The 20,451-nt window shown below is 57.1% G+C and overlaps 1 protein-coding gene across 1 annotated transcript in view; it reads left to right on the forward strand.

The window, feature by feature from the left end:
• LOC142484004 (cullin-7-like) overlaps positions 1 to 20,451 on the forward strand; it is a 44,267-nt gene that overhangs the window by 19,395 nt on the left and 4,421 nt on the right. Inside the window, exon 3 of the mRNA XM_075583961.1 lies at positions 18,412 to 18,557. Coding sequence (XP_075440076.1) covers positions 18,412 to 18,557 — 146 coding nt within the window. The remainder of the gene's footprint in view (positions 1 to 18,411; positions 18,558 to 20,451) is intronic.

Consider the following 20,451-nt stretch of genomic DNA (forward strand, 5'->3'; position numbering starts at 1 on the left):
GAGCAGAGCTGAGTGAGGCGCTCCTGACAGGCTGCTGGGGCAGTGTTCCTGTACCAGATACACGGAGTGTGGAGCAGAGCTGAGTGAGGCGCTCCTGACAGGCTGCTGGGGCCGTGTTCCTGCACCAGATACACAGTGTGGAGCAGAGCTGAGTGAGGCGCTCCTGACAGGCTGCTGGGGCCGTGTTCCTGCACCAGATACACAGTGTGGAGCAGAGCTGAGTGACGCGCTCCTGACAGGCTGCTGGGGCCGTGTTCCTGCACCAGATACAGAGTGTGGAGCAGAGCTGAGTGAGGCGCTCCTGACAGGCTGCTGGGGCAGTGTTCCTGCACCAGATACACGGAGTGTGGAGCAGAGCTGAGTGAGGCGCTCCTGACAGGCTGCTGGGGCTGTGTTCCTGCACCAGATACACGGAGTGTGGAGCAGAGCTGAGTGACGCGCTCCTGACAGGCTGCTGGGGCCGTGTTCCTGCACCAGATACACAGTGTGGAGCAGAGCTGAGTGAGGCGCTCCTGACAGGCTGCTGGGGCTGTGTTCCTGCACCAGATACACGGAGTGTGGAGCAGAGCTGAGTGAGGCGCTCCTGACAGGCTGCTGGGGCTGTGTTCCTGCACCAGATACACAGAGTGTGGAGCAGAGCTGAGTGACGCGCTCCTGACAGGCTGCTGGGGCTGTGTTCCTGCACCAGATACACAGAGTGTGGAGCAGAGCTGAGTGAGGCGCTGCTGACAGGCTGCTGGGGCCGTGTTCCTGCACCAGATACACAGAGTGTGGAGCAGAGCTGAGTGAGGCGCTGCTGACAGGCTGCTGGGGCAGTGTTTCTGCACCAGATACACAGAGTGTGGAGCAGAGCTGAGTGAGGCGCTCCTGACAGGCTGCTGGGGCTGTGTTCCTGCACCAGATACACGGAGTGTGGAGCAGAGCTGAGTGAGGCGCTCCTGACAGGCTGCTGGGGCAGTGTTCCTGCACCAGATACACGGAGTGTGGAGCAGAGCTGAGTGAGGCGCTCCTGACAGGCTGCTGGGGCCGTGTTCCTGCACCAGATACACGGAGTGTGGAGCAGAGCTGAGTGAGGCGCTGCTGACAGGCTGCTGGGGCTGTGTTCCTGCACCAGATACACAGAGTGTGGAGCAGAGCTGAGTGAGGTGCTCCTGACAGGCTGCTGGGGCTGTGTTCCTGTACCAGATACACGGAGTGTGGAGCAGAGCTGAGTGAGGCGCTCCTGACAGGCTGCTGGGGCCGTGTTCCTGCACCAGATACACGGAGTGTGGAGCAGAGCTGAGTGAGGCGCTCCTGACAGGCTGCTGGGGCGGTGTTCCTGCACCAGATACACGGAGTGTGGAGCAGAGCTGAGTGAGGCGCTCCTGACAGGCTGCTGGGGCTGTGTTCCTGCACCAGATACACAGAGTTTGGAGCAGAGCTGAGTGAGGCGCTGCTGACAGGCTGCTGGGGCCGTGTTCCTGCACCAGATACACGGAGTGTGGAGCAGAGCTGAGTGAGGCGCTGCTGACAGGCTGCTGGGGCTGTGTTCCTGCACCAGATACACAGAGTGTGGAGCAGAGCTGAGTGAGGTGCTCCTGACAGGCTGCTGGGGCTGTGTTCCTGTACCAGATACACGGAGTGTGGAGCAGAGCTGAGTGAGGCGCTCCTGACAGGCTGCTGGGGCTGTGTTCCTGCACCAGATACACAGTGTGGAGCAGATCTGAGTGAGGCGCTCCTGACAGGCTGCTGGGGCTGTGTTCCTGCACCAGATACACAGTGTGGAGCAGATCTGAGTGAGGCGCTCCTGACAGGCTGCTGGGGCAGTGTTCCTGCACCAGATACAGAGTGTGGAGCAGAGCTGAGTGAGGCGCTGCTGACAGGCTGCTGGGGCTGTGTTCCTGCACCAGATACACAGAGTGTGGAGCAGAGCTGAGTGAGGCGCTCCTGACAGGCTGCTGGGGCTGTGTTCCTGCACCAGATACACAGTGTGGAGCAGATCTGAGTGAGGCGCTCCTGACAGGCTGCTGGGGCAGTGTTCCTGCACCAGATACAGAGTGTGGAGCAGAGCTGAGTGAGGCGCTGCTGACAGGCTGCTGGGGCTGTGTTCCTGCACCAGATACACAGAGTGTGGAGCAGAGCTGAGTGAGGCGCTCCTGACAGGCTGCTGGGGCTGTGTTCCTGCACCAGATACACAGTGTGGAGCAGAGCTGAGTGAGGCGCTCCTGACAGGCTGCTGGGGCTGTGTTCCTGCACCAGATACACGGAGTGTGGAGCAGAGCTGAGTGAGGCGCTCCTGACAGGCTGCTGGGGCAGTGTTCCTGCACCAGATACACGGAGTGTGGAGCAGAGCTGAGTGAGGCGCTCCTGACAGGCTGCTGGGGCAGTGTTCCTGCACCAGATACACGGAGTGTGGAGCAGAGCTGAGTGAGGCGCTCCTGACAGGCTGCTGGGGCCGTGTTCCTGCACCAGATACACGGAGTGTGGAGCAGAGCTGAGTGAGGCGCTCCTGACAGGCTGCTGGGGCTGTGTTCCTGTACCAGATACACGGAGTGTGGAGCAGAGCTGAGTGAGGCGCTCCTGACAGGCTGCTGGGGCTGTGTTCCTGCACCAGATACACAGAGTGTGGAGCAGAGCTGAGTGAGGCGCTGCTGACAGGCTGCTGGGGCCGTGTTCCTGCACCAGATACACGGAGTGTGGAGCAGAGCTGAGTGAGGCGCTCCTGACAGGCTGCTGGGGCTGTGTTCCTGCACCAGATACACAGAGTGTGGAGCAGAGCTGAGTGAGGCGCTGCTGACAGGCTGCTGGGGCCGTGTTCCTGCACCAGATACACGGAGTGTGGAGCAGAGCTGAGTGAGGCGCTCCTGACAGGCTGCTGGGGCTGTGTTCCTACACCAGATACACGGAGTGTGGAGCAGAGCTGAGTGAGGCGCTCCTGACAGGCTGCTGGGGCAGTGTTCCTGCACCAGATACACGGAGTGTGGAGCAGAGCTGAGTGAGGCGCTCCTGACAGGCTGCTGGGGCTGTGTTCCTGCACCAGATACAGAGTGTGGAGCAGAGCTGAGTGAGGCGCTCCAGACAGGCTGCTGGGGCTGTGTTCCTGCACCAGATACACGGAGTGTGGAGCAGAGCTGAGTGAGGCGCTCCTGACAGGCTGCTGGGGCTGTGTTCCTGCACCAGATACACAGTGTGGAGCAGAGCTGAGTGAGGCGCTCCTGACAGGCTGCTGGGCTGTGTTCCTGCACCAGATACACGCAGTGTGGAGGAAAGCTGAGTGAGGCGCTCCTGACAGGCTGCTGTGGCTGTGTTCCTGCACCAGATACACAGAGTGTGGAGCAGAGCTGAGTGACGCGCTCCTGACAGGCTGCTGGAGCAGTGTTCTTGCACCAGAGCACCAGATACAGAGTGTGGAGCAGAGCTGAGTGACGCGCTCCTGACAGGCTGCTGGGGCAGTGTTCCTGCACCAGATACACGGAGTGTGGAGCAGAGCTGAGTGACGCGCTCCTGACAGGCTGCTGGGGCTGTGTTCCTGCACCAGATACAGAGTGTGGAGCAGAGCTGAGTGATGCGCTCCTGACAGGCTGCTGGGGCTGTGTTCTTGCACCAGAAACACGGAGTGTGGAGCAGAGCTGAGTGAGGCGCTCCTGACAGGCTGCTGGGGCTGTGTTCTTGCACCAGATACACGGAGTGTGGAGCAGAGCTGAGTGAGGCGCTCCTGACAGGCTGCTGGGGCCGTGTTCCTGCACCAGATACACGGAGTGTGGAGCAGAGCTGAGTGACGCGCTCCTGACAGGCTGCTGGGGCCGTGTTCCTGGACCAGATACACGGAGTGTGGAGCAGAGCTGAGTGAGGCGCTGCTGGGGCTGTGTTCCTGCACCAGATACACGGAGTGTGGAGCATAGCTGAGTGAGGCTCTCCTGACAGGCTGCTGGGGCCGTGTTCCTGGACCAGATACACGGAGTGTGGAGCAGAGCTGAGTGAGGCGCTCCTGACAGGCTGCTGGAGCAGTGTTCTTGCACCAGATACACGGAGTGTGGAGCAGAGCTGAGTGAGGCGCTCCTGACAAGCTGCTGGGGCTGTGTTCCTGCACCAGATACACAGTGTGGAGCAGAGCTGAGTGAGGCGCTCCTGACAGGCTGCTGGGGCTGTGTTCTTGCACCAGATACACGGAGTGTGGAGCAGAGCTGAGTGAGGCGCTCCTGACAGGCTGCTGGGGCTGTGTTCCTGCACCAGATACACGCAGTGTGGAGGAAAGCTGAGTGACGCGCTCCTGACAGGCTGCTGGGGCTCTGTTCCTGCACCAGATACAGAGTGTCGAGCAGAGCTGAGTGATGCGCTCCTGACAGGCTGCTGGGGCTGTGTTCCTGCACCAGATACAGAGTGTGGAGCAGAGCTGAGTGAGGCGCTCCAGACAGGCTGCTGGGGCTGTGTTCCTGCACCAGATACAGAGTGTGGAGCAGAGCTGAGTGAGGCGCTCCTGACAGGCTGCTGGGGCTGTGTTCCTGCACCAGATACACGGAGTGTGGAGCAGAGCTGAGTGACGCGCTCCTGACAGGCTGCTGGGGCTGTGTTCTTGCACCAGATACACGGAGTGTGGAGCAGAGCTGAGTGAGGCGCTCCTGACAGGCTGCTGGGGCTGTGTTCCTGCACCAGATACACAGTGTGGAGCAGAGCTGAGTGAGGCGCTCCTGACAGGCTGCTGGGGCTGTGTTCCTGCACCAGATACAGAGTGTGGAGCAGAGCTGAGTGAGGCGCTCCTGACAGGCTGCTGGGGCTGTGTTCTTGCACCAGAAACACGGAGTGTGGAGCAGAGCTGAGTGAGGCGCTCCTGACAGGCTGCTGGGGCTGTGTTCTTGCACCAGATACACGGAGTGTGGAGCAGAGCTGAGTGAGGCGCTCCTGACAGGCTGCTGGGGCTGTGTTCCTGCACCAGATACACAGAGTGTGGAGCAGAGCTGAGTGAGGCGCTGCTGGGGCTGTGTTCCTGCACCAGATACACGGAGTGTGGAGCAGAGCTGAGTGAGGCGCTCCTGACAGGCTGCTGGGGCTGTGTTCCTGCACCAGATACACAGTGTGTGGAGCAGAGGTGAGTGACGCGCTCCTGACAGGCTGCTGGGGCAGTGTTCCTGCACCAGATACACGGAGTGTGGAGCAGAGCTGAGTGAGGCGCTCCTGACAGGCTGCTGGGGCTGTGTTCCTGCACCAGATACACGGAGTGTGGAGCAGAGCTGAGTGACGGGCTCCTGACAGGCTGCTGGGGCTGTGTTCTTGCACCAGGTACACGGAGTGTGGAGCAGAGCTGAGTGAGGTGCTCCTGACAGGCTGCTGGGGCTGTGTTCCTGCACCAGATACACGGAGTGTGGAGCAGAGCTGAGTGAGGCGCTGCTGACAGGCTGCTGGGGCAGTGTTCCTGCACCAGATACACGGAGTGTGGAGCAGAGCTGAGTGAGGCGCTGCTGAGGCCGTGTTCCTGCACCAGATACACGGAGTGTGGAGCAGAGCTGAGTGAGGCGCTCCTGACAGGCTGCTGGGGCTGTGTTCCTGCACCAGATACAGAGTGTGGAGCAGAGCTGAGTGAGGCGCTCCTGACAGGCTACTGGGGCAGTGTTCCTGCACCAGATACACGGAGTGGAGCAGAGTTGAGTGAGGCGCTCCTGACAGGCTGCTGGGGCCGTGTTCCTGTACCAGATACACGGAGTGGAGCAGAGTTGAGTGAGGCGCTCCTGACAGGCTGCTGGGGCTGTGTTCCTGCACCAGATACACAGAGTGTGGAGCAGAGCTGAGTGAGGCGCTCCTGACAGGCTGCTGGGGCAGTGTTCCTGCACCAGATACACAGAGTGTGGAGCAGAGCTGAGTGACGGGCTCCTGACAGGCTGCTGGGACTGTGTTCCTGTACCAGATACACGGAGTGTGGAGCAGAGCTGAGTGAGGCGCTGCTGACAGGCTGCTGGGGCTGTGTTCCTGCACCAGATTCACAGTGTGGAGCAGAGCTGAGTGACGCGCTCCTGACAGGCTGCTGGGGCAGTGTTCCTGCACCAGATACACAGAGTGTGGAGCAGAGCTGAGTGACGGGCTCCTGACAGGCTGCTGGGGCTGTGTTCCTGCACCAGATACACGGAGTGTGGAGCAGAGCTGAGTGAGGCGCTGCTGACAGGCTGCTGGGGCTGTGTTCCTGCACCAGATACACGGAGTGTGGAGCAGAGCTGAGTGAGGCGCTCCTGACAGGCTGCTGGGGCTGTGTTCCTGCACCAGATACACGGAGTGTGGAGCAGAGCTGAGTGAGGCGCTCCTGACAGGCTGCTGGGGCCGTGTTCCTGCACCAGATACACAGAGTGTGGAGCAGAGCTGAGTGAGGCGCTCCTGACAGGCTGCTGGGGCCGTGTTCCTGCACCAGATACACAGTGTGGAGCAGAGCTGAGTGAGGCGCTCCTGACAGGCTGCTGGGGCTGTGTTCCTGCACCAGATACACGGAGTGTGGAGCAGAGCTGAGTGAGGCGCTGCTGACAGGCTGCTGGGGCTGTGTTCCTGCACCAGATACACGGAGTGTGGAGCAGAGCTGAGTGAGGCGCTCCTGACAGGCTGCTGGGGCCGTGTTCCTGCACCAGATACACGGAGTGTGGAGCAGAGCTGAGTGAGGCGCTCCTGACAGGCTGCTGGGGCTGTGTTCCTGCACCAGATACACAGAGTGTGGAGCAGAGCTGAGTGAGGCGCTCCTGACAGGCTGCTGGGGCCGTGTTCCTGCACCAGATACACAGTGTGGAGCAGATCTGAGTGAGGCGCTCCTGACAGGCTGCTGGGGCCGTGTTCTTGCACCAGATACACAGAGTGTGGAGCAGAGCTGAGTGAGGCGCTCCTGACAGGCTGCTGGGGCAGTGTTCCTGCACCAGATACACAGAGTGTGGAGCAGAGCTGAGTGAGGCGCTCCTGACAGGCTGCTGGGGCAGTGTTCCTGCACCAGATACACAGAGTGTGGAGCAGAGCTGAGTGAGGCGCTCCTGACAGGCTGCTGGGGCTGTGTTCCTGCACCAGATACAGAGTGTGGAGCAGAGCTGAGTGAGGCGCTCCTGACAGGCTGCTGGGGCTGTGTTCCTGCACCAGATACAGAGTGTGGAGCAGAGCTGAGTGACGCGCTCCTGACAGGCTGCTGGGGCTGTGTTCCTGCACCAGATACACGGAGTGTGGAGCAGAGCTGAGTGAGGCGCTCCTGACAGGCTGCTGGGGCAGTGTTCCTGTACCAGATACACGGAGTGTGGAGCAGAGCTGAGTGACGCGCTCCTGACAGGCTGCTGGGGCCGTGTTCCTGCACCAGATACACAGAGTGTGGAGCAGAGCTGAGTGAGGCGCTCCTGACAGGCTGCTGGGGCTGTGTTCCTGCACCAGATACACAGAGTGTGGAGCAGAGCTGAGTGAGGCGCTCCTGACAGGCTGCTGGGGCAGTGTTCCTGCACCAGATACACGGAGTGTGGAGCAGAGCTGAGTGAGGTGCTCCTGACAGGCTGCTGGGGCCGTGTTCCTGCACCAGATACACAGTGTGGAGCAGAGCTGAGTGAGGCGCTCCTGACAGGCTGCTGGGGCTGTGTTCCTGTACCAGATACACGGAGTGTGGAGCAGAGCTGAGTAAGGCGCTGCTGACAGGCTGCTGGGGCTGTGTTCCTGCACCAGATACAGAGTGTGGAGCAGAGCTGAGTGAGGCGCTCCTGACAGGCTGCTGGGGCTGTGTTCCTGCACCAGATACAGAGTGTGGAGCAGAGCTGAGTGACGCGCTCCTGACAGGCTGCTGGGGCTGTGTTCTTGCACCAGATACACGGAGTGTGGAGCAGAGCTGAGTGAGGCGCTGCTCACAGGCTGCTGGGGCTGTGTTCCTGCACCAGATACACGGAGTGTGGAGCAGAGCTGAGTGAGGCGCTCCTGACAGGCTGCTGGGGCTGTGTTCCTGCACCAGATACACGGAGTGTGGAGCAGAGCTGAGTGAGGCGCTCCTGACAGGCTGCTGGGGCAGTGTTCCTGGACCAGATACACGGAGTGTGGAGCAGAGCTGAGTGAGGCGCTCCTGACAGGCTGCTGGGGCTGTGTTCCTGCACCAGATACAGAGTGTGGAGCAGAGCTGAGTGAGGCGCTCATGACAGGCTGCTGGGGCTGTGTTCTTGCACCAGATACACAGAGTGTGGAGCAGAGCTGAGTGACACGCTCCTGACAGGCTGCTGGGGCAGTGTTCCTGCACCAGATACACGGAGTGTGGAGCAGAGCTGAGTGAGGTGCTCCTGACAGGCTGCTGGGGCCGTGTTCCTGCACCAGATACACGGAGTGTGGAGCAGAGCTGAGTGAGGCGCTCCTGACAGGATACTGGGGCTGTGTTCCTGCACCAGATACACGGAGTGTGGAGCAGAGCTGAGTGAGGCGCTGCTGACAGGCTGCTGGGGCTGTGTTCCTGCACCAGATACACGGAGTGTGGAGCAGAGCTGAGTGAGGCGCTCCTGACAGGCTGCTGGGGCCGTGTTCCTGCACCAGATACAGAGTGTGGAGCAGAGCTGAGTGACGCGCTCCTGACAGGCTGCTGGGGCTGTGTTCCTGCACCAGATACAGAGTGTGGAGCAGAGCTGAGTGAGGCGCTCCTGACAGGCTGCTGGGGCTGTGTTCCTGCACCAGATACACGGAGTGTGGAGCAGAGCTGAGTGAGGTGCTCCTGACAGGCTGCTGGGGCTGTGTTCCTGCACCAGATACACAGTGTGTGGAGCAGAGCTGAGTGAGGCGCTCCTGACAGGCTGCTGGGGCTGTGTTCCTGCACCAGATACACGGAGTGTGGAGCAGAGCTGAGTGACGCGCTCCTGACAGGCTGCTGGGGCTGTGTTCCTGTACCAGATACACGGAGTGTGGAGCAGAGCTGAGTGAGGCGCTCCTGACAGGCTGCTGGGGCTGTGTTCCTGCACCAGATACACGGAGTGTGGAGCAGAGCTGAGTGAGGTGCTCCTGACAGGATACTGGGGCTGTGTTCCTGCACCAGATACAGAGTGTGGAGCAGAGCTGAGTGAGGCGCTCCTGACAGGCTGCTGGGGCTGTGTTCCTGGACCAGAAACACGGAGTGTGGAGCAGAGCTGAGTGAGGCGCTCCTGACAGGCTGCTGGGGCTGTGTTCCTGGACCAGATACATGGAGTGTGGAGCAGAGCTGAGTGAGGCGCTCCTGACAGGCTGCTGGGGCTGTGTTCCTGCACCAGATACAGAGTGTGGAGCAGAGCTGAGTGAGGCGCTCCTGACAGGCTGCTGGGGCCGTGTTCCTGCACCAGATACACACAGTGTGGAGCAGAGCTGAGTGAGGCGCTGCTGACAGGCTGCTGGGGCTGTGTTCCTGTACCAGATACACGGAGTGTGGAGCAGAGCTGAGTGAGGCGCTCCTGACAGGCTGCTGGGGCCGTGTTCCTGCACCAGATACACGGAGTGTGCAGCAGAGTTGAGTGACGCGCTCCTGACAGGCTGCTGGGGCAGTGTTCCTGCACCAGATACACAGAGTGTGGAGCAGAGCTGAGTGAGGTGCTCCTGACAGGCTGCTGGGGCTGTGTTCCTGCACCAGATACACAGTGTGTGGAGCAGAGCTGAGTGAGGCGCTCCTGACAGGCTGCTGGGGCCGTGTTCCTGCACCAGATACACGGAGTGTGGAGCAGAGCTGAGTGAGGCGCTCCTGACAGGCTGCTGGGGCTGTGTTCCTGCACCAGATACAGAGTGTGGAGCAGAGCTGAGTGAGGCGCTGCTGACAGGCTGCTGGGGCTGTGTTCCTGCACCAGATACAGAGTGTGGAGCAGAGCTGAGTGAGGCGCTCCTGACAGGCTGCTGGGGCTGTGTTCCTGCACCAGATACACAGAGTGTGGAGCAGAGCTGAGTGAGGCGCTCCTGACAGGCTGCTGGGGCTGTGTTCCTGCACCAGATACAGAGTGTGGAGCAGAGCTGAGTGAGGCGCTCCTGACAGGCTGCTGGGGCTGTGTTCCTACACCAGATACACAGAGTGTGGAGCAGAGCTGAGTGAGGCGCTCCTGACAGGCTGCTGGGGCTGTGTTCCTGCACCAGATACACAGTGTGGAGCAGAGCTGAGTGAGGCGCTCCTGACAGGCTGCTGGGGCTGTGTTCCTGCACCAGATACACGGAGTGTGGAGCAGAGCTGAGTGAGGCGCTCCTGACAGGCTGCTGGGGCTGTGTTCCTGCACCAGATACACAGTGTGCAGCAGAGCTGAGTGAGGCGCTCCTGACAGGCTGCTGGGGCTGTGTTCTTGCACCAGATACACAGAGTGTGGAGCAGAGCTGAGTGACGCGCTCCTGACAGGCTGCTGGGGCAGTGTTCCTGCACCAGATACAGAGTGTGGAGCAGAGCTGAGTGAGGCGCTCCTGACAGGCTGCTGGGGCCGTGTTCCTGCACCAGATACACAGAGTGTGGAGCAGAGCTGAGTGAGGCGCTCCTGACAGGCTGCTGGGGCTGTGTTCTTGCACCAGATACACAGAGTGTGGAGCAGAGCTGAGTGACGCGCTCCTGACAGGCTGCTGGGGCAGTGTTCCTGCACCAGATACACGGAGTGTGGAGCAGAGCTGAGTGAGGCGCTCCTGACAGGCTGCTGGGGCAGTGTTCCTGCACCAGATACACAGAGTGTGGAGCAGAGCTGAGTGAGGCGCTCCTGACAGGCTGCTGGGGCTGTGTTCCTGCACCAGATACACAGAGTGTGGAGCAGAGCTGAGTGACGCGCTCCTGACAGGCTGCTGGGGCTGTGTTCCTGCACCAGATACACAGAGTGTGGAGCAGAGCTGAGTGAGGCGCTCCTGACAGGCTGCTGGGGCTGTATTCCTGCACCAGATACACGGAGTGTGGAGCAGAGCTGAGTGAGGCGCTCCTGACAGGCTGCTGGGGCCGTGTTCCTGCACCAGATACAGAGTGTGGAGCAGAGCTGAGTGAGGCGCTGCTGACAGGCTGCTGGGGCAGTGTTCCTGCACCAGATACAGAGTGTGGAGCAGAGCTGAGTGAGGCGCTCCTGACAGGCTGCTGGGGCAGTGTTCCTGCACCAGATACAGAGTGTGGAGCAGAGCTGAGTGACGCGCTCCTGACAGGCTGCTGGGGCCGTGTTCCTGCACCAGATACACGGAGTGTGGAGCAGAGCTGAGTGAGGCGCTCCTGACAGGCTGCTGGGGCCGTGTTCCTGCACCAGATACAGAGTGTGGAGCAGAGCTGAGTGAGGCGCTGCTGACAGGCTGCTGGGGCAGTGTTCCTGCACCAGATACAGAGTGTGGAGCAGAGCTGAGTGAGGCGCTCCTGACAGGCTGCTGGGGCTGTGTTCCTACACCAGATACAGAGTGTGGAGCAGAGCTGAGTGACGCGCTCCTGACAGGCTGCTGGGGCAGTGTTCCTGCACCAGATACAGAGTGTGGAGCAGAGCTGAGTGAGGCGCTCCTGACAGGCTGCTGGGGCTGTGTTCCTACACCAGATACACAGAGTGTGGAGCAGAGCTGAGTGAGGCGCTCCTGACAGGCTGCTGGGGCCGTGTTCCTGCACCAGATACAGAGTGTGGAGCAGAGCTGAGTGAGGCGCTCCTGACAGGCTGCTGGGGCAGTGTTCCTGCACCAGATACAGAGTGTGGAGCAGAGCTGAGTGAGGCGCTCCTGACAGGCTGCTGGGGCCGTGTTCCTGCACCAGATACAGAGTGTGGAGCAGAGCTGAGTGAGGCGCTCCTGACAGGCTGCTGGGGCTGTGTTCCTGCACCAGATACACAGTGTGGAGCAGAGCTGAGTGAGGCGCTCCTGACAGGCTGCTGGGGCTGTGTTCCTGCACCAGATACACAGAGTGTGGAGCAGAGCTGAGTGAGGCGCTCCTGACAGGCTGCTGGGGCCGTGTTCCTGCACCAGATACACGGAGTGTGGAGCAGAGCTGAGTGAGGCGCTCCTGACAGGCTGCTGGGGCCGTGTTCCTGCACCAGATACACAGTGTGGAGCAGAGCTGAGTGAGGCGCTCCTGACAGGCTGCTGGAGCAGTGTTCCTGCACCAGATACACGGAGTGTGGAGCAGAGCTGAGTGACGCGCTCCTGACAGGCTGCTGGGGCTGTGTTCCTGCACCAGATACACAGAGTGTGGAGCAGAGCTGAGTGAGGCGCTCCTGACAGGCTGCTGGGGCAGTGTTCCTGCACCAGATACACAGAGTGTGGAGCAGAGCTGAGTGACGCGCTCCTGACAGGCTGCTGGGGCTGTGTTCCTGCACCAGATACACGGAGTGTGGAGCAGAGCTGAGTGACGCGCTCCTGACAGGCTGCTGGGGCTGTGTTCCTGCACCAGATACACGGAGTGTGGAGCAGAGCTGAGTGACGCGCTCCTGACAGGCTGCTGGGGCTGTGTTCCTACACCAGATACAGAGTGTGGAGCAGAGCTGAGTGAGGCGCTCCTGACAGGCTGCTGGGGCCGTGTTCCTGCACCAGATACAGAGTGTGGAGCAGAGCTGAGTGACGCGCTCCTGACAGGCTGCTGGGGCTGTGTTCCTGCACCAGATACACAGAGTGTGGAGCAGAGCTGAGTGAGGCGCTCCTGACAGGCTGCTGGGGCCGTGTTCCTGCACCAGATACACAGTGTGGAGCAGAGCTGAGTGAGGCGCTCCTGACAGGCTGCTGGGGCTGTGTTCCTACACCAGATACACGGAGTGTGGAGCAGAGCTGAGTGAGGCGCTCCTGACAGGCTGCTGGGGCTGTGTTCCTGCACCAGATACACAGAGTGTGGAGCAGAGCTGAGTGAGGCGCTCCTGACAGGCTGCTGGGGCTGTGTTCCTGCACCAGATACACGGAGTGTGGAGCAGAGCTGAATGAGGCGCTGCTGACAGGCTGCTGGGGCAGTGTTCCTGCACCAGATACACAGAGTGTGGAGCAGAGCTGAATGAGGCGCTGCTGACAGGCTGCTGGGGCTGTGTTCCTGCACCAGATACACAGTGTGGAGCAGAGCTGAGTGAGGCGCTCCTGACAGGCTGCTGGGGCTGTGTTCCTGCACCAGATACAGAGTGTGGAGCAGAGCTGAATGAGGTGCTGCTGACAGGCTGCTGGGGCTGTGTTCCTGCACCAGATACACGGAGTGTGGAGCAGAGCTGAGTGACGCGCTCCTGACAGGCTGCTGGGGCTGTGTTCCTGCACCAGATACACAGAGTGTGGAGCAGAGCTGAGTGAGGCGCTCCTGACAGGCTGCTGGGGCTGTGTTCCTGCACCAGATACACGGAGTGTGGAGCAGAGCTGAGTGAGGCGCTCCTGACAGGCTGCTGGGGCTGTGTTCCTGCACCAGATACACAGAGTGTGGAGCAGAGCTGAGTGAGGCGCTCCTGACAGGCTGCTGGGGCAGTGTTCCTGCACCAGATACACAGAGTGTGGAGGTCTGCATAAGAAATAGTTGGACACTTTCCCTACAGTGCAGGACGGAGCACATCACTACCCTCACTGCTGTTAGAGAGCGGACTCTTGTGTACCATCCATCCACCTACGGATAAGTATCCGCTACTCACCGCCCACATACACCTATGCTATATTGTGTGGCTGTATTATCCTCCCACAGCTGCTCCTGACAGTTTTACAGATTGTCTCCCATTAATGCTTTCTTTATATTAAGTGAGTGCATGTCCTGGCGGCCACTCTTGTTCTTAAATACATTTATATTACATACATACAGTATTGTGCTATGGAGCTGGCGCTTCTTTTTCTCCCTTTCTTTTAGATGTATGTGATCTGGCTAGATCATTTAAGAAGCCCTGCCTATTCGATACTGTGACTGATATATACATTTATATTACATACATACAGTATTATGCTATGGCCCTGCCTACTCCATACTGTGACTGATATATACATTTATATTACATACATACAGTATTATGCTATGGCCCTGCCTACTCCATAATGTGACTGATATATACATTTTTTCTGGACTTTTTTTCATCTATTTTTCAACATTTGGACTGGTTTGTTCTCTTTTTTCACTGAACACTCATTTTATTTTTCAAATTGTATATTATCATTATAATATCACTGCACAGACATCACAATTATTATTTTATATACACATTAGAACTCACATATCACATTGATAGCGCTACTCTTTGTTTTTTATGTTTGTGTTATATATATACTGTATGTGTGTGTGTTTGTGTATCACAGGTCAGTGTGTGCTGGGATCGGATCTCTCTGGCGCGCCGCTTGCAGTGTGTGTATATATAATATATATAATGTGTGTGTGTATCACAGGTCAGTGTGTGCTGGGATCGGATCTCTCTCAGGCGCGCCGCTTGCAGTGTGTGTATATATATATATATAATGTATGTGTGTATCACAGGTCAGTGTGTGCTGGGATCGGATCTCTCTCAGGCGCGCCGCTTGCAGTGTGTGTATATATATATAATATATATAATGTATGTGTGTATCACAGGTCAGTGTGTGCTGGGATCGGATCTCTCTCAGGCGCGCCGCTTGCAGTGTGTGTATATATATAATATATATAATGTATGTGTGTATCACAGGTCAGTGTGTGCTGGGATCGGATCTCTCTCAGACGCGCCGCTTGCAGTGTGTATATATATATATATATAATGTATGTGTGTATCACAGGTCAGTGTGTGCTGGGATCGGATCTCTCTCAGGCGCGCCGCTTGCAGTGTGTGTATATATAATATATATAATGTATGTGTGTATCACAGGTCAGTGTGTGCTGGGATCGGATCTCTCCCAGGCGCGCCGCTTGCAGTGTGTGTATATATAATATATATAATGTATGTGTATATCACAGGTCAGTGTGTGCTGGGATCGGATCTCTCTCAGGCGCGCCGCTTGCAGTGTGTGTGTATATAATATATATAATGTATGTGTGTATCACAGGTCAGTGTGTGCTGGGATCGGATCTCTCTCAGGCGCGCCGCTTGCAGTGTGTGTATATATAATATATATAATGTATGTGTGTATCACAGGTCAGTGTGTGCTGGGATCGGATCTCTCTCAGGCGCGCCGCTTGCAGTGTGTGTGTATATATAATATATATAATGTATGTGTGTATCACAGGTCAGTGTGTGCTGGGATCGGATCTCTCTCAGGCGCGCCGCTTGCAGTGTGTGTATATATAATATATATAATGTATGTGTGTATCACAGGTCAGTGTGTGCTGGGATCGGATCTCTCTCAGGCGCGCCGCTTGCAGTGTGTATATATATAATATATATAATGTATGTGTGTATCACAGGTCAGTGTGTGCTGGGATCGGATCTCTCCCAGGCGCGCCGCTTGCAGTGTGTGTATATATATATATATAATGTATGTGTGTATCACAGGTCAGTGTGTGCTGGGATCGGATCTCTCTCAGGCGCGCCGCTTGCAGTGTGTGTATATATATATATATAATGTATGTGTGTATCACAGGTCAGTGTGTGCTGGGATCGGATCTCTCTCAGGCGCGCCGCTTGCAGTGTGTATATATATAATATATATAATGTATGTGTGTATCACAGGTCAGTGTGTGCTGGGATCGGATCTCTCTCAGGCGCGCCGCTTGCAGTGTGTGTGTATATATAATATATATAATGTATGTGTATATCACAGGTCAGTGTGTGCTGGGATCGGATCTCTCTCAGGCGCGCCGCTTGCAGTGTGTGTATATATAATATATATAATGTGTGTGTGTATCACAGGTCAGTGTGTGCTGGGATCGGATCTCTCTCAGGCGCGCCGCTTGCAGTGTGTGTATATATAATATATATAATGTATGTGTGTATCACAGGTCAGTGTGTGCTGGGATCGGATCTCTCTCAGGCGCGCCGCTTGCAGTGTGTGTATATATAATATATATAATGTATGTGTGTATCACAGGTCAGTGTGTGCTGGGATCGGATCTCTCTCAGGCGCGCCGCTTGCAGTGTGTGTATATATAATATATATAATGTATGTGTGTATCACAGGTCAGTGTGTGCTGGGATCGGATCTCTCTCAGGCGCGCCGCTTGCAGTGTGTGTATATATATATATATAATGTATGTGTGTATCACAGGTCAGTGTGTGCTGGGATCGGATCTCTCCCAGGCGCGCCGCTTGCAGTGTGTGTATATATATAATATATATAATGTATGTGTGTATCACAGGTCAGTGTGTGCTGGGATCGGATCTCTCCCAGGCGCGCCGCTTGCAGTGTGTGTATATATAATATATATAATGTATGTGTGTATCACAGGTCAGTGTGTGCTGGGATCGGATCTCTCTCAGGCGCGCCGCTTGCAGTGTGTGTATATATAATATATATAATGTATGTGTATATCACAGGTCAGTGTGTGCTGGGATCGGATCTCTCTCAGGCGCGCCGCTTGCAGTTTGTGTATATATAATATATATAATGTATGTGTGTATCACAGGTCAGTGTGTGCTGGGATCGGATCTCTCCCAGGCGCGCCGCTTGCAGTGTGTGTGTATATATAATATATATAATGTATGTGTGTATCACAGGTCAGTGTGTGCTGGGATCGGATCTCTCTCAGGCGCGCCGCCTGCAGTGTGTGTATATATAATATATATAATGTATGTGTGTATCACAGGTCAGTGTGTGCTGGGATCGGATCTCTCTCAGGCGCGCCGCTTGCAGTGTGTGTATATATATAATATATATAATGTATGTGTGTATCACAGGTCAGTGTGTGCTGGGATCGGATCTCTCTCAGGCGCGCCGCTTGCAGTGTGTGTGTATATAATATATATAATGTATGTGTGTATCACAGGTCAGTGTGTGCTGGGATCGGATCTCTCTCAGGCGCGCCGCTTGCAGTGTGTGTATATATATATATATAATGTATGTGTGTATCACAGGTCAGTGTGTGCTGGGATCGGATCTCTCTCAGGCGCGCCGCTTGCAGTGTGTGTATATATAATATATATAATGTATGTGTGTATCACAGGTCAGTGTGTGCTGGGATCGGATCTCTCTCAGGCGCGCCGCTTGCAGTGTGTATATATATAATATATATAATGTATGTGTGTATCACAGGTCAGTGTGTGCTGGGATCGGATCTCTCTCAGGCGCGCCGCTTGCAGTGTGTGTATATATATATATATAATGTATGTGTGTATCACAGGTCAGTGTGTGCTGGGATCGGATCTCTCTCAGGCGCGCCGCTTGCAGTGTGTGTATATATAATATATATAATGTATGTGTGTATCACAGGTCAGTGTGTGCTGGGATCGGATCTCTCTCAGGCGCGCCGCTTGCAGTGTGTGTATATATAATATATATAATGTATGTGTGTATCACAGGTCAGTGTGTGCTGGGATCGGATCTCTCTCAGGCGCGCCGCTTGCAGTGTGTGTATATATAATATATATAATGTATGTGTGTATCACAGGTCAGTGTGTGCTGGGATCGGATATCTCTCAGGCGCGCCGCTTTCAGTGTGTGTATATATATATATATATAATGTATGTGTGTATCACAGGTCAGTGTGTGCTGGGATCGGATCTCTCTCAGGCGCGCCGCTTGCAGTGTGTGTATATATATATATATAATGTATGTGTGTATCACAGGTCAGTGTGTGCTGGGATCGGATCTCTCCCAGGCGCGCCGCTTGCAGTGTGTGTATATATATAATATATATAATGTATGTGTGTATCACAGGTCAGTGTGTGCTGGGATCGGATCTCTCCCAGGCGCGCCGCTTGCAGTGTGTGTATATATAATATATATAATGTATGTGTGTATCACAGGTCAGTGTGTGCTGGGATCGGATCTCTCTCAGGCGCGCCGCTTGCAGTGTGTGTATATATAATATATATAATGTGTGTGTGTATCACAGGTCAGTGTGTGCTGGGATCGGATCTCTCTCAGGCGCGCCGCTTGCAGTGTGTGTATATATATATATATAATGTATGTGTGTATCACAGGTCAGTGTGTGCTGGGATCGGATCTCTCTCAGGCGCGCCGCTTGCAGTGTGTGTATATAATATATATAATGTATGTGTGTATCACAGGTCAGTGTGTGCTGGGATCGGATCTCTCTCAGGCGCGCCGCTTGCAGTGTGTATATATAATATATATAATGTATGTGTGTATAACAGGTCAGTGTGTGCTGGGATCGGATCTCTCTCAGGCGCGCCGCTTGCAGTGTGTGTATATATATATATATAATGTATGTGTGTATCACAGGTCAGTGTGTGCTGGGATCGGATCTCTCTCAGGCGCGCCGCTTGCAGTGTGTGTATATATAATATATATAATGTATGTGTGTATCACAGGTCAGTGTGTGCTGGGATCGGATCTCTCCCAGGCGCGCCGCTTGCAGTGTGTGTGTATATATATATATATATATAATGTATGTGTGTATCACAGGTCAGTGTGTGCTGGGATCGGATCTCTCCCAGGCGCGCCGCTTGCAGTGTGTGTGTATATATAATATATATATAATGTATGTGTGTATCACAGGTCAGTGTGTGCTGGGATCGGATCTCTCCCAGGCGCGCCGCTTGCAGTGGACGTGGTTGGGATACGCTGAGCTGCAGTACGGGGACCTGACGCTTCATGTGTCCACTCTGCAGATGTTCATCTTACTGCATTTTAACCATCAACAGGTGAGGCGGGGAGCGAGTACTGATTGGGGAGACAGGGCATGAGTAGTGATGGTGAGGCGGGGAGCGAGTACTGATTGGGGAGACGGGGCATGAGTAGTGATGGTGAGGCGGGGAGCGCGGAATGATGGGGAGGCGGGGAGCGAGGACTGATGGGGAGGCGGGGAGCGAGGACTGATGGGGGAGGCGCGGAGTGAGTACTGATGGGGGAGGCGGGGAGCGAGGACTGATGGGGAGGCGGGAATGAGGACTGATGGGGAGGCGGGGAGCGAGGACTGATGGGGAGATGGGGAGCGAGGACTGATGGGGAGGCGGGGAGCGAGGACTGATGGGGAGGCGGGGAGCGAGGACTGATGGGGAGGCTGGGAGCCAGTACTGATGGGGAGGAGGCGGGGAGCGAGGACTGATGGGGAGGCGGGGAGCGAGTACTGATGGGGAGGCGGGGAGCGAGGACTGATGGGGAGGCGGGGAGCGAGGACTGATGGGGAGGTGGGGAGCCAGTACTGATGGGGGAGGCAGGGAGCGAGGACTGATGGGGAGGCGGGGAGTGAGGACTGATGGGGAGGAGGCGGGGAGCGAGTACTGATGGGGAGGCGGGGAGCGAGGACTGATGGGGAGGCGGGGAGCGAGGACTGATGGGGAGGCGGGGAGCGAGTACTGATGGGAAGGCGGGGAGCGAGGACTGATGGGGAGGTGGGGAGCGAGGACTGATGGGGGAGGCAGGGAGCGAGGACTGATGGGGAGGCGGGGAGTGAGGACTGATGGGGAGGAGGCGGGGAGCGAGTACTGATGGGGAGGCGGGGAGCGAGGACTGATGGGGAGGCGGGGAGCGAGGACTGATGGGGAGGAGGCGGGGAGCGAGGACTGATGGGGAGGCGGGGAGCGAGGACTGATGGGGAGGCGGGGAGCCAGTACTGATGGGGAGGAGGCGGGGAGCGAGGACTGATGGGGAGGCGGGGAGCGAGGACTGATGGGGAGGCGGGGAGCCATTACTGATGGGGAGGAGGCGGGGAGCGAGGACTGATGGGGAGGCGGGGAGCGAGGACTGATGGGGAGGCGGGGAGCCAGGGCTGATGGGGAGGCGGGGAGCGAGGACTGATGGGGAGGCGGGGAGCGAGGACTGATGGGGAGATGGGGAGGCGGGGAGCGAGTACTGATGGGGAGGCGGGGAGCGAGTACTGATGGGGAGGCGGGGAGCGAGGACTGATGGGGAGGCGGGGAGCCATTACTGATGGGGAGGAGGCGGGGAGCGAGGACTGATGGGGAGGAGGCGGGGAGCGAGGACTGATGGGGAGGCGGGGAGCCAGTACTGATGGGGAGGAGGCGGGGAGCGAGGACTGATGGGGAGGAGGCGGGGAGCCAGTACTGATGGGGGGAGGCGGGGAGCGAGGACTGATGGGGAGGAGGCGGGGAGCGAGGACTGAGTGGAGGGGGCGGCATAGTGAGTACAACTGTCACACGCTGACCCTCATGTCACACCCACGCTGTGCAGGATTAGTAACAGTGTGACATAGCTGTGCAGGGTCAGTGACTGTGTGTGTGTCACAGCTGTGTGTGTGTGTGTGGGCTGTGCAGGGTTAGTGTGTGTGTTTGTGTGTGTGTCACAGCGGTGCCGGGTTAGTGACTGTGTGTGTGTGTGTGTCACAGCTGTGCAGGTTAGTGGCTGTGTGTGTGTGTGTGTGTGTGTGTGTGTGTGTGTGTGTCACAGCTGTGGGTTAGTGACTGTGTGTGTGTGTGTGTGTGTGTGTGTGTGTGTGTGTGTGTGTGTGTGTCACAGCTGTGGGTTAGTGACTGTGTGTGTGTGTGTGTGTGTGTGTGTGTGTGTGTGTGTGTGTGTGTGTGTGTGTCACAGTTGTGGGTTAGTGACTGTATGTGTGTGTCACAGCTGTGCAGGTTA

Source organism: Ascaphus truei, unplaced genomic scaffold, assembly GCF_040206685.1.
Source record: "Ascaphus truei isolate aAscTru1 unplaced genomic scaffold, aAscTru1.hap1 HAP1_SCAFFOLD_414, whole genome shotgun sequence".
NCBI classification, from domain to species: domain Eukaryota; kingdom Metazoa; phylum Chordata; class Amphibia; order Anura; family Ascaphidae; genus Ascaphus; species Ascaphus truei.